The sequence below is a fragment of the Heteronotia binoei genome, chromosome 2 (genome assembly GCF_032191835.1).
Source record: "Heteronotia binoei isolate CCM8104 ecotype False Entrance Well chromosome 2, APGP_CSIRO_Hbin_v1, whole genome shotgun sequence".
Lineage (NCBI taxonomy): Eukaryota > Metazoa > Chordata > Lepidosauria > Squamata > Gekkonidae > Heteronotia > Heteronotia binoei.
The window spans coordinates 169,690,721-169,710,498 of NC_083224.1; the positions used below are offsets into that span (position 1 = coordinate 169,690,721).

At 44.6% G+C, this 19,778-nt stretch overlaps 1 protein-coding gene across 3 annotated transcripts in view; it reads right to left on the bottom strand.

The window, feature by feature from the left end:
* RGL1 (ral guanine nucleotide dissociation stimulator like 1) overlaps positions 1–19,778 on the bottom strand; it is a 153,129-nt gene that overhangs the window by 67,044 nt on the left and 66,307 nt on the right. For all 3 annotated transcript variants that reach the window (XM_060232409.1, XM_060232410.1, XM_060232408.1), the window contains exon 3: positions 2,783–2,991. In XM_060232409.1, coding sequence (XP_060088392.1) covers positions 2,783–2,991 — 209 coding nt within the window. The remainder of the gene's footprint in view (positions 1–2,782; positions 2,992–19,778) is intronic.

A 19,778-nucleotide genomic window follows, 5' to 3' on the forward strand; every position in this document is an offset into this window, starting at 1 on the left:
AGATATGAAGGAATTAAATACTAGAGAGACTTCAAGAACAGCTTTTCTGACCCAGCCTGATCTGGTCAGTGGCTGGAGAAACAGATATGATAAAAATGCATTGCAACAAGGAGGAGGTCTCTTTTGTGCTGAGTCCATCAGAGCAGACAGAGTTTTAGCCATTTCTTTTGAATCCCTTGTTCAGTCTGGTGCTGTGCTAAAAGTATGCTTATGAATATTTTCTCTTTGATAAATACTTGATAGCTTTGGATGCTGGCAGTGGTTCTCTGTACCACATAGACCTCCACTGTCTTGGACATGCTATTTTAAAAGGAGTGCCAGGGGAAAGGCAGTCAGCTGGTAAATGGCTTCCTTCAGGTGGCACGCAAGGCAGTTCCCATAGTAACCAGGTGCAAGGTAGTAGGAGACACAGGGACAGGCCTCAGAACTTGGAAGGAAAGCTGGGAGTCCTGACCCTCCCAGTGGGCAATTCCTACAAAGATCAGGTGGTGGTGGTTACTGGAGAGAGAGAAAAACCTCTCCAGGTGTTGGGAAAACCTTGAAGGACAGGGTGAAAAAGAGACTGCAGAACAAAGCAGGCCCATTCCACCACATGGTCTGTAACTCTCTCCCACATAAAGTTTGACTCAAGCTGGAATATGAGACCCTAGACCCTTGCCAGTCTGGCTTTCGTCCAGGTCATGGGATGGAGACAGTGCTGGTCGCCTTGGCGGATGACCTCCAGCGGCATCTGGATCAAGGTGGTGTGGTGGTGCTGATGCTGTTAGATCTGTTGGCCGCGTTTGACACGGTCAACCATCGGCTACTGACCCGCCGCCTCGCCAACGTAGGGGTTAGGGGGTTGGCTTTACAATGGCTCTCCTCCTTCCTCGAGGATCGGGGACAAAGGGTGGCAATTGGGGGTGAGCTGTCCCAGAGGCACACACTAGATTGTGGGGTGCCTCAGGGAGCAGTTCTCTCACCGATGCTATTTAATATCTATATGCGCCCCCTTGCCCAGATAGCCTGGAGGCATGGGCTTGGGTGTCACCAGTATGTGGATGACATCCAGCTCTATCTGCTAATGGATGGCCGGCCTGGCTGCGCCCCAGGGAATTTGGACCTGGCACTGCAGGCCGTGGCAACTTGGTTAAGGCTGAGTGGGTTGAAGCTGAATCCAGCGAAGACAGAAGTCCTTTGCGTGGGTCGGGGCGCTCTGGGGAGGGAAATATCTCTCCCGGTTTTTGACGGGGCGCCGCTGAAAGCAGCGCACCGGGTCAGGAGCTTGGGAGTCCTACTGGAGCCTTCACTATCAATGGAGGCCCAGATAGCAGCCACTGCTAAGTCAGCCTTTTTTCATTTGAGGCGGGCAAGGCAGTTGGCCCCCTTCCTAGAGCGTCAGGACCTGGCAACAGTGATTCATGCAACGGTCACCTCGAGATTGGATTACTGTAATGCCCTCTACATGGGGCTGCCTCTGTGCCGAACCCGGAAGCTGCAGCTGGTGCAGAACGCGGCGGCTAGGCTGCGATTGGGGCTCCCAAAATGGAAGCACATACAGCCAGGGCTGCGCGGACTGCATTGGTTGCCAGTTACATACCGGATTCGTTACAAAGTGCTGGTTATCACCTTTAAAGCCCTATATGGCCGAGGACCTGCCTACCTGAGGGACCGTCTTTCCCCATATGAACCCCAGAGAGCACTGAGGTCAACAGGGAAGAACCTGCTGACCATCCCCGGGCCGAAAGAGGTAAAACTACAGAGTACCGGCACGCGGGCCTTCTCTGTTGTGGCTCCACACCTATGGAACCAGCTCCCGGAAGAAATGCGGGCCCTGCGGGACTTTGAACAGTTTTGCAGGGCCTGCAAGACCATCCTTTTCGAGATGGCCTTCACCGATTAAAAGAGAGAGACTGCTTAAGTAATTTTACCATCTGTTGAAATAGCACCAGAATGTTAATTTTATTAATTTATTAATTTTAGAATTTTAATTAAATTGTTAAATCAGTTACTGTTTTTAAACATTATTGTATAACTTAATGCATTGATCTAATGTTGTTAGCCACCCTGAGCCTGCTTCGGCGGGGAGGGCGGGATATAAATAAAATGATTGATTGATTGATTGATTGATTGATGAGGACACAGAAAGCTCTGGAAGAAGGTATGGGTATAAGAAATGAGGACTGGGTTATAGACACGTTTGTAGCACTAAAGCTTTACCCTAGGAACACAGCCATTTTTCCATGCTACTCTTTAAAACTACAAGGAGGGGGAAAAAAATCTGTATTAAAAAAAAGAACCAATATCCTGAGGATGCTAAATTCCAAACTAGATATTATTCAGCTTGCACAGTGAGCCTATAAAACCTGATTATTTAGGCTGCTAGGCAGGAGACTTAAGGCCAGGGCCTCCAAGGTAGCCTTCTCAGAAGTGCTACCTGTTCCACACACAGATAGTGGAACCTCCTGATGGCACTTGGAGGGTTTTTTGGCCACTGTGTGACACAGAGTGTTGGACTGATGCAACATGGCTTCTTCTTATGTTCTTATGATTATGGCATAGAATGGCAGGATACAACCCCTTCACTGTTAGGCTAAATTTATAGGCTAAATTAACAGTCATTCAGAAAAAGATGCCACCTTTTAAAACACACCTGGAAATAAATAAATATATATATATATATATATATATATATATATATATATATATATATATATATATATCCTGAAGCTCATCCCTTAGTTCTCATCTAATTTCTTTCTCTCCCCCACCCCCCATTTCCAGGTTACCCGCTGGATCTTACCTGTCAAGGAGAAGTTCCAGTACCTCTTTGGTAGAGGCAAAACCCCTATAAGTTGACAGAAAGATGCTGATGTAGGTAAAGTCATTGTCCCCAAAAGCTGTCAGCAGGTTCTCCACAAGCTTCTCTAGGGTACCAGCTTTTATTGTCCGGATCTTACATGTCTCGTACTGGCTGACAGTATGCTCTGGAGGCAATTGGTCCCCTTCAACCTGTGCAAGGAGAAATAAAAACAGGAGGGAAGTTAATTTCCCCAAACAGTAAGAGAGAAATTGCATTGCAACTGAAGACAGTTTTAAGGCACATGGCACACCTTTACCCAGGGCTTTTATTGTAGCAGGAACTCCTTTGCATATTAGGTCACACACCCCTGATGTAGTCAATCCTCCAGGAGTTTACAGAGCTCTTAGTGCAGGGCCTACTGTAAGCTCCAGGAGGATTGGCTACATCAGGGGTATGTGGCCTAATACGCAAAGGAGTTCCTGCTACAAGAAAAGCCCTGCTACTGATGAGTGTAAGCAGGCATTCCTCCTGAAGATGCCTAAATGGGAGTTCACCAGAGAACCCTATCAAAGCGGTTCCAGGCTTAACAGAGGAAAGGTAATAAATACATTGGTCACAATTTACTTTTAATTTCCATTAAGTTATGGCAGGTTTGTTGATTTGGCACTTCAGTATAATACAATATTTATACCCTGAACATTCTGAACAAAGGGCAGAACATTATAAAAAAACAGCAATCTCATGTCTAGTTACCCCTCCTCTCCCCCCAAACACATAATAATTAAAGATGTCACAGCATAGGTTGGATCCAGAGTACTGCCAACAAAGTTAAGCTGGCTCAGTAGGACTTTTCCACCTCCCCTCCCTTGCTGCAGCCCACTGAGCCCCCTCCACGTTCTGCTTCTGAAAGTCAACAGACCCTTAGGGAAAAGGAGGGGAGCAACTCAGTTAAAACTGCTCTTTCCTCCTTCACCAACAGAAGTTCCTTTGTGGAACAGAGGAGCCAGTATGAGATAGTGACTGGGCATCAGGTGTGCATGCAGGAGGTTCCAGGTTCAATCCCCAGAATCTCTAGTTAAACGGATCAGGTAGCAGATGATGTGAGAGGTGTCAGCCTGAGACTCCGGAAAGCCACTGTCAGTCTGAGTAGACAATACTGGCCTTGAGACACCAAGGGTCTGAATCAATCTAAGGCAGCCTCATGTGGATCTTACTCTATAAATTATTCCACCTCACAGTGAACAGTGATGTGGAGCAGGGATAGGGAAATACATGATGTGATTATGTCAGAGCACACGAATCATTACTACACATTACAGGGGAGATGAGGGGAAACTAAACATAGAACTTCCATTCTTGGCAGTGGCCCCATGATTTTGGAATCTAATTCTGCTCAAAAGTCTAGTGTAAACGTTTGTCTCCAGCAAGCAGGCCTGTCAGAAACCTTCCTCCAAAAGTGAAACTAAGCCTGAAAATGAAAGATGAAGCCAAAATCAACACAGGCAACATAAATCTGACAAAAAAAAATTGTATCTAAAACAGGATGATCTTGAAAGTGCCCAGCTGTAAGGCTAAGCAAATATGAACTGTTCAGTTTCTGGATAGGATACTACCTGCAAGCCTGAGACATCAAGGTAACAAATAATTAGTCTGCTTTGAGACCTCTTGAACATATTAACATACAATCCAGATGTCCCAGCTGCGGTGCACCTTTATTAACGGCATTTCTCCTAGCAAACACCAGCTAAAATTTTTTTAGTCAACTTCTTGTTTTTATAAAATGCTGATGCAAAAGTTACAGGGCTCGTTGGAATGAGCATCCTGGACTTCAGTGGGTTTGAGGGAGACCATGTAGAGTTGATATTTTATCACCCGGATATAAAATGAATCCATTTCAGCAAATACAGGCACTTGTGAAGAAACTGGCCAATATATGTGCAAGGGAATGATGCCACCGACCTGCCAAGGCTGTAAGCAGCCCATCACTTTGTCACCCAAGGCTACAAGTCATAAAAGCTTCCCTAATATGTTCTCCCCCACTCTTCTTTTAGGCTAAATATGGCTAAGAGACAGATCTCTGAAAGACATAGTAGATAGAACACATAGGGCTTTTTTTTTTGTAGAAAAAGCACAATAAGAACTCATTTGCATATTAGGCCATAGCCCCTGCCATCACCGGAAGTGATGGAACCCGTTCAGTAGGCTACTTTCTGCATATTGACACAAAACAGTACGGTGCCATCAGCTGCGCTTCATGGATATGTGTTCTCACACAGCCCAATGAGAGATCTTGTCTCCCCCCACCCCGAAACATGGCCAGAGAGAGAGAAAGAGCCACATGTGGTGGAACAGGCAGCGGCAGCCCAGCTTCTCCTGGGAGGGAGCGCTCATGAGTGGTTCCATATCTCTCACTTTCTTTGCAAGCCTGTTGGAGGGAGCAGGGAGGATGGAATGCACAGTCTGGGAGCATGTGGCTGCCTTGTGCCTTCCCTCTGCCAGAGACTTTTTTTTTTTGAGCCGGAGCCCTGGCCAACCAGCTAGAGCTGCGTTCCTGTGTATTCCTGCTCAAAAAAGACACTGAGAACATGTACTTCTTTTCTCCAGAGCCAAGCATCCCACAAAGCAGGTCCCCTGTCTCGCAAGAGAACAGAAGTGGGGGAGGTCTAAGGTAGCCTGTTCATATAAGCAAGAGTAGAAGCTATGGCCAGTCTCAGAGAGAGAACAGCAAGAGTAGTTCAAGTGGCCTTTCCATCAGTAGGCCTTTGAATGTGTATGTCCTAATGAGAGACAGAAAGAAAATGTGGTTGTATACATTTGTGTGATTGCAAAAAAGATAGCAAGTGTCAAAATGCGTGCCAATTCACAGAAAGCTTATCGTATAATCACCAATGGGCCAAAGCATGCGGGTAGCCATTCACACAACGGCCAGGCTCCTAAGCTAGCTCTCCAGGCAATTTTCCAGCAGTGCGGTTACCACAGAGATAATGAATGAACCAGCCTTGTGTGTGGAGTGGGAAGCTGAAAACAAAAGAGGGGGAAGAAAGTGGATGCGAGAGAGAATAAGGATTCAGAAGTCATGGGCAGTGTGGGAAGGGAGCAATGATCCATCTGTGTTGTGGGTTTTTTTGCAGTCTCCACTTCTGACTATATCAAGTTACACTTAATTACAAGACATATACCATTTGGAATACGATACACACAAGCCCATCTCTTTTATCAGTGAGGGATTACACAAAGGGAAAACATTATCATGCTACATTTTTCAGCGATGAAGTCTATACGACACCAGCGATCTCCCAAGAGGAGCTCTGTTGCTTACATCACTTGCATTTAGACTGAGAAACAGCCTAAGTGGATATGCTATAGAAAGTAATTCAATTGAGGATGGGCTGAATGACCTCATTATACTTCTCCAATTTCTGTTACACTATCAAGATGGAATGAGAGATATTCAGGCCTTTTTTTTGTCTGCTGCTGTGAAGCATCGACAGTGTACAGATCTTCCTCTGTCAAGACAGCAAAGCTTTCATGCATCACATCGTCCACTGGCATGGAGGTTCTATTCCCACCCTGGCATTATCTGCTTCTATTTCACTAACTGCAACACACGCACAGAAGTTATAGCACAACATTGCTGTGACCCGCTACTCCTCCTTCCTCAGCTATCTTCTCTTGCTACAAAGATTTTGTACTACCAAGATTTTGCACGCACACATCCCTTTTGCCAAACTGTGCAGTACTCACTGTACCCCGTCCCCTCATTTGATGAAGTATACATTCATACAAAAGCTTACAATCTGAATAAAACTTTGTTGGTCTTAAAGGTAATACTTGACTCCAACTTTGTTCTACTGCTTCAGACCAAAATGGCTGCCCACCTGGATCTATCTGAGTGCAGAAAGGGTTACTTTTCCAATTCACACCCCTGAAACTGTCCCACAGCTGTAGCCAGCAGGGGGGCACTGGGAAGAGGGAAGACTGGGTGGAGTGCTGCAGATTCTATCGGGAGCACTGCCCTCCAGTGTCCCCCTCGGGGGCTACAGCTCTGACCTGTCCCTCGTTCTATAACGTTAGAGCACACAGGTTTCAGGTCACTTGCCCTGAACCCTTCAATGCACAGGGAGAAGGAGCTTAAAACTTAAAGCTATGCAAACATTTTCGTCAGAGCAGGGGAAAATTTAAGGCTCTGGATTTTGCCCTGTCACTCTCCATCTATCCTCATAGGCACCTAACTTGCCTATATTAAAGGCAGTTTACAAGGTTCTATCGCATCCAAGCATCATCACACCAAAAAAGAAACCCGAGAGAAAGGGAGGGGCTATGTAAATAAGGACCACCTTACATCACAATTGCCCTTTTTGACATGCCAGCCCCCAGCTGGAAACTCCTTTAAACTGTGGCACAGGCCTCCAATTCTGATTGGAACCAACAAGGTGGAGGGCAGCATTCCTGCTTCTCCCACCCCATACTGTTTTTCTGAACCAAAATGGTACCAGGAGGTGGACTGCAATTTGGAACATAGGCAAAAGGGAGCAAAACCTGACTTCTGCTCCACCTGAACGGCATACGCCCTAGGTTATCTACAGGTCCTCCCATATGTCATGATGGGCATTTTATTAGAACAACAATAAATAATAATAATAGAATATCTCATAAAAGCTAGGTGCTGTAGAATGGCAGCAAATCTCAAGAGAGTGTTAGATCAGATAAACAAAAATGTGTTTGCAAGGAGACGTGGCAACCATGGGCTGTTTTAATATACATGCAAATACAAATTTAGAAGCCCTCCATAGAATAGCATGCCCCTTTGAGCATGGAAGTTCATTAAAGGTTCTTTGTACACAAGCACATCTTGTAGCTAGCCTATAATATCTATCAGCCTATGAAGAAAGGTTAAAATGCTTGGGGCTCTATAGCTTGAAGAAATGTCGACTGAGGGGTGATATGATAGAGGTTTACAAGATTATGCATGGGATAGAGAAGGCAGAGAAAGAAGTATTTTTCTCCCTTTCTCACAATACGAGAACTTGTGGGCATTCAATGAAATTGCTGAGCAGTTGGGTTAGAATGGATAAAAGGAAGTACTTCTTCACCCAAAGGGTGATTAACACATGGAATTCACTGCCATAGGAGGTGGCAGCAGCTGCAAGCATAGACAGTTTCAAGAGGGGATTAGTTAAACGTACGGAGCAGAGGTCCATCAGTGGCTGTTAGCCATAGCGTATTGTTGGAACTCTCTCTTTGGGGCAGCGATGCTCTGCATTCTTGGTGCTTGGGGGGGGGGGGCACAGTGGAAGAGCTTTTAGTGTCCTGACCCCACTGATGGACTCCCTGATGGGGTGGGGGTTTTTTGCCACTGCGTGACACAGAGTGTTGGACTGGATGGGCCAGTGGTCTGATCCAAAATGGCTTCTCTTATGTTCTTATCTCTAGGTAAAATTGGTAAAGGCTGGCCTATTTCTCCCAGGAGAGTAGGGTAGATTTTGTGCTCCACTGCATTGGTGTCCTCAAAAGCTGAACTGAACCCTCCCACACATATACATTTATGGTTGGCACTCATTTTTACATAAGAACAAATCATTGACTAGTGATCCCAACTTGCCATGAGCTCCATATTTCAATGATATATGCTGGGAGTTGTGTGTGTGTGTGCATACATGCATGTCCATTAGGTTGCCAGTCTCCGGGTCCCTGTGGGGGATCCTCAGTTTTGGGGGCTTCTCCCCGCTGCAGATCAGTTGGCTGTCAGGAAAAACAAGGATGTTGCCCTGTGATATCCCTGATGTGATGATGTCACCCAGAAGTGACATCATCACATCAGGGACATCACATGGGGAAACTTTGGTTTTGAGGCAAACGCTATAGTTTAGACCAAATTTAACCATAAAGTTTGCATAAAAACCTAGAGCATATCCTGGTACACACACCTTCCCCCCCCCAATCCCTCCACCAAACTCATGCAGGGACCTGGCAACCCTAGTGTCCATAAACACACAGACACAAGCACCTCAAGAGAAGGAGATAAGTGTGGCCAAGTGCAAAGTAATGCACATTGGGGCCAAGAATCCCAGCTACAAATACAAGTTGATGGGGTGTGAACTGGCAGAGACTGACCAAGAGAAAGATCTTGGGGTTGTGGTACATAACTCACTGAAAATGTCAAGACAGTGTGCATTTGCAATAAAAAAGGCCAACGCCATGCTGGGAATTATTAGGAAGGGAATTGAAAACAAATCAGCCAGTATCATAATGCCCCTGTATAAATCGATGGTGCGGTCTCATTTGGAATACTGTGTACAATTCTGGTCGCCGCACCTCAAAAAGGATATTATAGCATTGGAGAAAGTCCAGAAAAGGGCAACTAGAATGATTAAAGGGCTGGAACACTTTCCCTATGAAGAAAGGTTGAAATGCTTGGGACTCTTTAGCTTGGAGAAACGTCGACTGCGGGGTGACATGATAGAGGTTTACAAGATAATGCATGGGATGGAGAAAGTAGAGAAAGAGGTACTTTTCTCCCTTTCTCACAATACAAGAACTCGTGGGCATTCGATGAAATTGCTGAGCAGACAGGTTAAAACGGATAAAAGGAAGTACTTCTTCACCCAAAGGGTGATTAACATGTGGAATTCACTGCCACAGGAGGTGGTGGCGGCCACAAGCATGGCCACCTTCAAGAGGAGTTTAGATAAAAATATGGAGCAGAGGTCCATCAGTGGCTATTAGCCACAGTGTGTGTGTGTGTGTGTGTATATATATATATAAATTTTTTGGCCACTGTGTGACACAGAGTGTTGGACTGGATGGGCCATTGGCCTGATCCAACATGGGTTCTCTTATGTTCTTATGTTCTTAAGTATTTATTTTGTAAGAACGATTTTTTTCATTTGGATTTTTCTCCTCAGGATGATACATGACTCCTTGCAGCACAGATGTGAGGCATATTGTTCATGACAGATTATTAATCTTCGATGACTATTTTAATTTGACTCTCATCATAAAGTACCATGAGTCTGTCATAAAAGAAAATATGAGCTCCTAATTTTTTTGTTTAGAGGTGTTAAAGGATTTGTTTTTTGTTTTTTAAGTTCAGTTCTCTATGAAACAGTACTGCTAATGAATGAATCATGAATGTTATTGAACTGGGAAAGTATGAGCTTTTAAATGGATGGTTATTTTGTTTGTTTTTACTTGCAATTTCTGTGTTTCATTTCTGAATGTGTGCACCAGTGAAATCCTTCAGGTAGGTAAAAAAAAATGGAGGGAGGACCTACATGAATGATTCCTGATTTCATTTCCTCTATGCAACTGCAGGCTGTGACCTGGATAGCTCAGGCTAGCCTAATCTTGTCTAGGGTTGCCAGCTCCGGGTTTGGAAATACCTGGAGATTTTGCAAGTGGTGTCTGAGGAGGGCAGGGCTTCAGAAGGGAAGGGACTTAAATGGGGTGTGAACTGTTGATGGGGTGTGAACTGGCAGAGACTGACCAAGAGAGAGATCTTGGGGTCATGGTAGATAATTTACTGAAAATGTCCCGACAGTGTGCGATTGCAATAAAAAAGGCCAACGCCATGCTGGGAATTATTAGGAAGGGAATTGAAAACAAATCCACCAGTATCATAATGCCCCTATATAAATCGATGGTGCAGTCTCATTTGAAATAATGTGTGCAATTCTGGTCACTGCACCTCAAAAAGGATATTATAGCATTGGAAAAAGTGCAGAAAAGGGCAACTAGAATGATTAAAGGGTTGGAACACTTTCCCTATGAAGAAAAGTTGGGACTCTTTAGCTTGGAGAAACGTCGACTGCGGGGTGACATGATAGAGGTTTACAAGATAATGCATGGGATGGAGAAAGTAGAGAAAGAAGTACCGTATTTGCCGGCGTATAAGACGACTGGGCGTATAAGACGACCCCCCAACATTTCCACTCAAAATATAGAGTTTGTTATATACTCGCCGTTTAAGACTACCCCCTCTTCCGCACACCTTCCACACACTTTCTCCTCTTTGTTCCTGGCTCATCTAGCGCTGGGTGGCAGAGCTTGCAGAGTAGTCTATCTCTAGACCGAATAAGCGTGGCCCTTTTAAGAGGGATGATTTCTCGCCCCCTGAGCTCCCACCCTTAGCCTTCACTGGAGAGGAAGAGTGGCAGAATATGGCAGCTGAGTAGGGAGAAAGTGTTTTGGGAGTTGTAGTAGTGCATAATATAAACACAGAAAGCAAGTCCCCACCTGAAGCAATCTTATAGTTAGAACTTCAATAGTACAGAAACAACAGAAGAAGAGGAGGGAGAGTTTAACAAGGAGGAAAGGAAGTTCAAACACAGGCATATTCAGGTAAAATAAACTAAAGTCTCCTGGCCAGTGTGGTATAGTGGTTGCTGGACTAGAATCTGGAAGACTTGAGTTCAAATCCCCAATCTTTCAGGAATTTAATTTGGTGGTGTTGGGCCACTTTTTCTGTCTCTCCCTCTCTCATTGTTACCCGGCCGGGTCAGAGAAGGATGCCTGCACACGCACACAAGAGCACCCACAGGCTCGCGCGCTTCAAAGACAGCCCCCCCCTGCCCCCAACCCCGGAAAGCAGCATGTGCGGAGAGGAGCCACTGGTTTTCGTGAGGCTTTTTTCCCTTTTTAAAAATGCCAGCTGGGAGGCCGCTCATCGCTTTAGATGCATCAGCTTCTCTCCCCACCAGCCAGCAGGCCAAAGGATGCAGGGAGTCAAGGTGCAAATAAAAAGAGGGGGGGGGGAGGAGCCATCTTTGCAATTTTTTTTTAAAGTAGAAATCCTCCCTGCCCTGGATAATATCTTTTTACTGCGTTTTCCCATCCTCCATCTCTGGGGCAAAATTGGAAGCTGGAGAAATGGGAGACCATCTGCAATAAGGGCATTTACAGCCGAAGCGATACAGGGGAGGGGAGGGGGAATGATCGTTGGTGGAAACTGGGGGTGGGGGGAGCACATCTCTGCCTGCGTGCAGCTACAGTCACAGACAAACACACCTGGCCAGCAGATCTCTTGCCTCTCCCCCTCCCCGTACAAACAGAGAACGACAGACGGAGCCTGTAAGCAAATGCAAGTCTGGTTTGCCCACCAGCAAGAAAAGGGAGAAAGGCTCGAAGAGCATCCACGGCCCCTTTCTCCTGCTGAATGAAAACTGCCCCCTTATTCTCCCCCGAAGCGAGAGCTGCAAGGCAGCGAATCCCTAGGAAGAAGGAGACAGAAGGTCGCTAAATACCGTAATGTATAGGTGGTTGCTTTGGGCTTTCGTTTCAAGGCTGCAAAGACAGCAGCCAGAGAGCGAGCAACCGCAGAACTCAGAAAGGGCTTACTTCCAAGTAAGCATGCAAAGGATCGGGCTTGCACAGCACCTTTTCCCTCCACAGCAAAAGACAGCCTCTCGCCCCCGTGACCCGTCCCTTGTGCTTTGGATCTACCGTATTTCCCCGAAAATAAGACCTACCCAAAAAATAAGCCCATCACAAATGCATAGAAATCCTGCTAAGGCTTATTTTTTGGGTAGGTCTTATTTTCGGGGAAATATGGTATCCCAACTGAAGTGCACCCGGCGTACAAGACGACCCCCCCACTTGGAGGCATGTTTTTCTGGGCAAAAAAGTCGTCTTATACGCCGGCAAATACGGTACTTTTCTCCCTTTCTCACAATACAAGAACTCGTGGGCATTCAATGAAATTGCTGAGCAGTCAGATGAAAACGGATAAAAGGAAGTACTTCTTCACCCAAAGGGTGATTAACATGTGGAATTCACTGCCACAGGAGGTGGTGGCGGCTACAAGCATAGACAGCTTCAAGAGGGGATTAGATAAAAATATGGAGCAGAGGTCCATCAGGGACTATTAGCCACAGTGTGTATATGTGTGTGTGTGTGTGTGTGTGTATGTGTGTATATATATATATATATATATATATATATATGTATATATAAATTTTTTTGGCCACTGTGTGACACAGAATGTTGGACTGGATGGGCCACTTGTCTGATCCAACATGGCTTCTCTTATGTTCTTATGGGGTATAATGCCATTAAATCCACTTTCCAAAGTGGCTATTTTCTCCAGCGGAACCATCTCTTTTAACTTGGAGATCTGTTGTAATTCTAAGAGACCTCCAGCCACCACCTGGAGATTGGCAATCTTATCAGATCTCAGAAGCTAAACAGGGCCTGTCCATTAGCATTTGGATGGGAGACCACTAAGAAAGTCCAGTGCCTACACAGAGATAGACACTGGCAAACCACTTCTAAACTTCTCTTGGTTTGGTAATCTTGATAATCCCTTGGGATTGCCACATATCAACTATGACTTGATGGGGGGGGGGGGGGGAACTGCAGATCTCACAAAATAGTGGGTGGAAAGAGTAGGGTTGCCAACCCCCAGGGCCCAGAGTGCTTTTGAGGGCTTCAGTTTCTGGGTGATGTCATCGCACCAGGGACATTGTTTGGCAACACTATGGTTTTTGGACAAACTCTATGGTTTTGAAGACAAAACCCCCAGAGTTTTGCCCCCAAACCAGAGCGCTGTATGTGACATCGCCAATGCGATAGCATTACAAGTTCTGCCCACCCCTGCAACCGCGAGGGGACCTGGCAACCCTAGGAAAGAGACTGTGCTGCAGACCGTATTAAAGATCAGCATAACCAGAAAGTGACCAATCTAACTGTTCTTCCTGGCAGGTGCATCAATATTGTTTTTGCCATTCCACGTAAAACCAGGCTGATCCCTGCAATTCCATTCAAGGGTGAAATTAATTATTATCACAAACCAAGTCTTCAAAAGATAAGGAATTATTGGCTTGGATCTTCTGGAGCGTTTCAATGGATAGAAGGATTCCTGCCTGCAGAACGTAACTTTCCTGCCTCCCCCACCTCCTTCCTGCAGCCCAAAATGCCATCCAAAATGGGTTGAAGCAGGAGAGGGGTGGCAATGAAATTGCATAATGTGGATAGAAATTGTCCTGATCTCTGGTACTGCTCTGATAGATGCAAGCAGTTGAACTGTAACCATTAATAACCGTTATGAGCAAAGTAAGGCAATTCCATAGATTTGTTTGCTTGTTTATATAAAACAAGTGAGGAAAGAACCTGTGCCCATTGATGACAGGACCACAAGGCAACTGGTTTACATTTTAGAACACTAAATTTAGATTGAAGATTGCGGGAGGTATCTAACTTTAAGATCTGTTATGGAACCAGAAGTCCAGGTTTTCAAACTTCCTTCCCCTTAGAGGTTTCCAAGAAAAAAATACAGGACATCTTGACTTTCAGGCAGGTGATTGCTTGGAACAATCCACAGATTTCCTGCCAGAACAATTAGATAATGCTGTTGCCATCGCCTTGCTAAAAACTACTAATTTTAAACCAAAGCTATATTAAGAAAACATGCCCTTCTGTGTTTCCATTCCAAAAATATGCTTTATCCAGGCTTGCACAACATGACCTAACAAATAAAAAGCAGCCCACCAGCTATATTGTTGTATGCCCTGCCAGGTGCTTAACAACACCCCAATTCTTTAGCAGCCTCAAGCAAGAAACAAAAATAGGAGATTTATTAAGCCTTTGCTGGACTCGGTTCAGTTTGTGGTGGGGGTGGGTCATCACATGTTGTGCAGGCCATATTTAGACCGTATTTTGATTGTTCCTCTGTTTCTGATTTGTATCTCCAGCTCATTCATCTCTTGGTGCAAATCAAAGCCAGAATTTGGTTTTGACAGGCAAAAGTCATCTTAAAGTGCACTTCCCTTTATATCTGAATAGTTCCTTAGCTTAATGCTTATCCTGTCCCTTCCCAAGGACACACAGAATCTAGCATTCCTCAAAATGGTAGTGCAACTGAAAGCTTTCTCCTAAATCGTGCCTCGGGACATGTTATTCCTTAGGCGGATGCGAACGTATTTGGTTACTGAAAGTCATAGACAGCTTTGAGGTTCAGGGGTTAGATGTAGAATGTGGGAACGAATGTAGAAGAGACAAATACTAAGGTAACTTGGCTCAGGTGTCACTCTCTGCCTGAAATGCCTGCTGGTCCTGTTATCAGCAGCAAAACATGGGAGGATGGTTCAAAATGTTGGAGGTGTCCACTATAAACCTGGTAATGCACAGGCCCTGCCACTAATGCTACAGGACCTAGCAAATGTTTGAAATAAAAACACAGAAAAATAGGGTTGCCAATCCCCAGGTGGGGGCAGGGGATCCTCCGATTTGGAGGCCCTCCCCCTGCTTCAGGGTCATCAGAAAGCAGGAGGAGGGGAGGGAAATGTCTGCTGGGCACTCCATTATTCCCTATGGAGAGGAGACTTATTCCCATAGGAAATAATGGAGAATTAATCCACAGGTATCTGGGGCTCGCGGGGGGGGGGGGGCTGTTTTTTGAGGTAGATGCACCAACTTTTCATTATACTATCCAGTGCCTCTTCCCAAAATACCCCACAAGTTTCAAAAAGACTGGACCAGGGGGTCCAGCTCTATGAGCCCCAAAAGAAGGTGCCCCTATCCTTCATTATTTCCCATGGAAGGAAGGCATTTTAAAAGGTGTGCGTTCCTTTTAAATGTGATGGCCAGAATTCCATTTGGAGTTCAATTATGCTTGTCACACCCTTGCTCCTAGCTCCACCTCCAAAGTCTCCTGGCTCCACCCCCAAAGTCCCCAGATATTTCTTGAATTTGACTTGGCAACCCTACAGAAAGGACAAAATACATTATTCAGTTAAAATTACCCCCATGCCTGCTTAACCCTGGCCATTCAACTCCGAGTCAAAAGCAAAGTTTTACAGCTCCTCCAACATCTTCAGGCCTGGCATTTGATTGATCTCTGGAGCTCCGCGATAGTTCAGCAGCCGCTCTGAATGCCTCTCTACTTGCGTACATATGCAAAAGGAAACAAGTTGATCAGCCGCTCGCACATACATGCGAGCAATCATTTTAAGGAACATCTGAGGTATTATTTTTGCTTGTGTTATTTCAGCCATTCTGCCTTGAAGTTTTTAAAGAGACTTGGCAGGCCACCAGTCAATAGCACCGACTTACAGAATAAGTCATTGAGGGCTGAGTTAGCACGCTAACAGGAAACAGCTCAATCTGGATTCAATCAGAGACCATCTCTTTTCTGACATGATCAAGATCCCTGAAAAGCGAGAAGAAATTCTGGGCTTGCTTTCTGGCCAGCTGTTCGCCTACGAGAAAACCCAATGGGAAATCTTCCACAGGTAGCACACAAGGGATTAAAGGCCATGTGATGCTAATTAAGGTCAGAAGCGGCCATATCTAGGAACTCTCCAATTTTTGGTTTTGTAAAAAAATTATCTTCCTACATGGACTTTTATATTTTACAGCAAATTTTAACACAGATTACTATGGGATGTCCCTTTCACCAATGTGAGCTATCACATCTTCAAGCTGATTTAGTTAATGCAACAAGCAGCAGATTCGAGTACCTCTGGGCAAAACCCTTGCCTTGCAGAATGCTTTTGTGATAAGGGAGTTACTACAGCTGCCCTGAAATGGTCTTTTCTTTGGGGTACATGTTAGTTAATTATCCAAACAACCTTTATCAGGGAACAGCAACCAGCACCTGTAGTGGGACTATGTGGTTCACTGGTAGCCTTCAGTGCAAGATTGACAGGTCCCCCCCCCCCCCCACTGCCACCACTGGCAGTGGGTTGGGGGAATAAGGATTGCCAGCACCAGGTTGGAAAACTCCTGGAGACTTGGGGAAGACACGGACTTCAGTGGTGAACAACACCATAGAATCCATCCTCCAAAACAGCCATTTTTTCCCAGGGGAACTGATCTCTGTAGTCTGGAGATAAACTGCAGTTCCAAGGGACTCCCAGGTCCCTCCAGGAGGCTGACTTCAGTGCCTGCCATCACTCATTCCTTCTCTCTTCTAGAGTAGTTGGGCTAATGGAAGGGGGCAATGAGAGGCAACCTGGAGAAGTCAAGATGTGCACACTTGAGAGTATGCAGCACGTTCCAGTCTGCCCCATTGCACAGAATCCCAGGATGAATTCTCACAGAGGATTCCAGGATGAACTCTATATGTTTTCTCATGTTAGCATGGGGGCTGGACAGCACATGTAGCAGACAACTGACAGACTATTTCCGGTTCTGAAGTTTAGCTTAGCTGAGGGGAAATGGTCTCAGGAGACACTTGTAAAGATCATCCCCTGCAAACATTTTTTTCTATCCCTCAATGGCACATTATCTCATCAAATATAGATTTGGAAACATGTGTCTGCCAGGATTATCGGAATTTCCTCCCTGCCTTTCCCAGTCAAACAAACCTGAGGTGATGTTATTTATTAAGTTTTAGTGAGTGAATAGCTTCCCCACTAGATCAGAAATCCCAACAACAGATGAAAGTACTTTTAAAAAATACTGAGATATATCAATGACATTCCATAAACAGAACCAGAACATTTCAGCTGAGAACCTAGCAGGCCTTGTCATCCCACTGTGCACTTTTGAGGGATCAAGCTGTTTTAAAATTCTTAACTGATTTAGGCTGTGTCCACATGGAGGTTTTTCCTCTCTGCTTCACTGCTTTTTTGGTAGCATTCACACAAAACCATGCTCTTATTGTGCTCATATCAACTTTTCTCTACCCACAGTAAGCTTTTCTCTCTCCTGCTTCACTCCTACCTTTTGGGGAAGAGAACAGATCAAGTGTGCTTATCGCATGACTAGACAGGAAGGTATGCATGCTTCACCTACATTGGTTCCATTTTCTTTACATGGCTGCCATTTCTCTCACCATGCTCCAGAAGGATTTGAGGGGACTTTAGAAACAGGTAATTGCCCCATGCTATTTATTGCTTTTTTAAAAGGCCTGCAAAAAAGCCTTCCAGAACCACAGTGAGGGGGAAATGTAGGGAAGTTACCACTGATGGAGGAAACCGCATAGAAAATTCCTGTGTGGTAGCTCCACTATGAGCATGCATGCTTCTGAATTTGTACCAGCAATGATACAAAATGCAAAATCCTCACACTGTGGCTGCAGTCCCATAGAGGGATTTGCACAATATTGGGCAAGCCCTCAAAACCCACACCGTCTGCTTTCTACTTGCATATTGACATTCACTGAGATTCTTAGGGTTTCTTCTCAAAGCCACTCCATACACACTAATTATTCCTAAATACTTTTAATTACATGCTGCATCGTGAAAAGATGGTAAAAGCATGGATTTCTTAAGCTTTTTTAAATATGCAGGGAAAATCTCAGGGATCTAAAATGTTGATTTCCCCCCTATCCCTGCACTAAGCTACAATAAAATGCAGGCTTCTAAAACTTTTATGTTAATACCTAGGAATCTAAAACATTTTACAGTCCTGTCTTTCATGTCACTAAACTAAAATGGACTGCCGCATATGAAACATGCTGATTTGTACTCACTAACACTTGCTTCTCATTCTCCATCCTTGCATATGTCTCCTTATCTCATTCGGATTCCCTCCTATGCCCCTCCCTGCCTCATCTCAGTTAAACATTTGAGACAAACTGCAATCCTTGGTAATAAAGCCCAAAGACATAAATGCTGATTAGCATACTTTGCGGGGAGGGCGGGATATAAATAAAAAGTGTTGTTATTATTATTATTATTATTAATAATAATATTATTATTATTATTTCTGCCCACATACAACAGTCGAACAAAGCTTGAGTCCAGTGGCACCTTTAGGAATTATTATTACTTCATGTATGTTGCATGTTTAAAGGTGGGTTAGTTGGATGGGAAAACATAATAATTCCTTCCTTTTGGCCCAGGTTCATAGCAATAGAGTCACTGACAGACACTCTCGCATTTTGACATACTACTGTTTTGTTGCTTTTGCATGCTCATGCTACTCAGATCAAAGGTTTGCTCAATTTGTTAATTTTACTATTCTGTCATTGAATCTTATATTTGTACCATTTTACCTTCTAAATCACTGCCTACCAGATAATTTTACTTCACTGTCATTGGTTCTTAAATCTGTACCATTTTTGCATTTTTGCATTCTGGGTCACTGCCTACCAGCTATGTATGGCTCTGTTCACTGTGCCAGATTCCTCGTCTGATGAAGTGTGCTTAGAGAGCACACAAAAGCTTACGTTCTGAATAAAACTAAGTTGGTCTTAAAGGTGCAATCGACTCCTATTTTGTTGTACTACTTCAGACCAACACGGCTGCCTACTTGGATCTACCTGAAGTTATGATAGTCATTTGTCATGCTATAAAGAAACCATTTGTAAGCTTCTCTAAGAGCTCATCTGGAATCAGTTCAGAACTTGCCACAGGTAACCAAGTTACTACCTGCTATAAGCCTGATTGTGCTTTTGAATTTACTTCCTTTACCCATAACCAAAGTGGTGGCGCTGAATGTGGAAGTGATTGGCATAAGAAACCAGCCTAGTTAAAGTGGAGGAGTAGAGAATGATGTCAGCCACTTTGGATCCCCAGTCAGGAAAAAGGCAGAGTATAAATGAAAATAAATATATGCCACTTAGGTACTTCTTATGGATACAGATAGCCCACATTTTGCTTTTCAAACTTCAACATATTTTGTACCAGAATTTCAACTGGGGTGTGGGACAGCTGATTGTACATCACACTTAATGAACGGTCCATGAGCTTGGTCCAAGTTCAAAATGTAGAAAGGTGAATTGGCTCTTATAGTACAGCGGTCTGCCCCTTGAACTGCATTGACACAATCACAGCTGTACCTAAAAGTGAGCAAAGAAAGGCAGATCTGCACTTTATATGGATACTAATCTGGCCATGTTTCTCCATAATATGCATGGATGCAGAGATCAGGAAAGCATCAGAGCCTCCTTTTTCCTTCCATCTCAATCAGGGAAAAACTTACTTTCACACCTGAAAGCACCATGTTATCTATTTTTCCATTTAAGTATTTCCTTGCACAACTCACAAAATAGAGTGACAGTGCCATAGCAACTCACAGACTTCAACAGACTTAGGATAGTGTAACTGTCTAG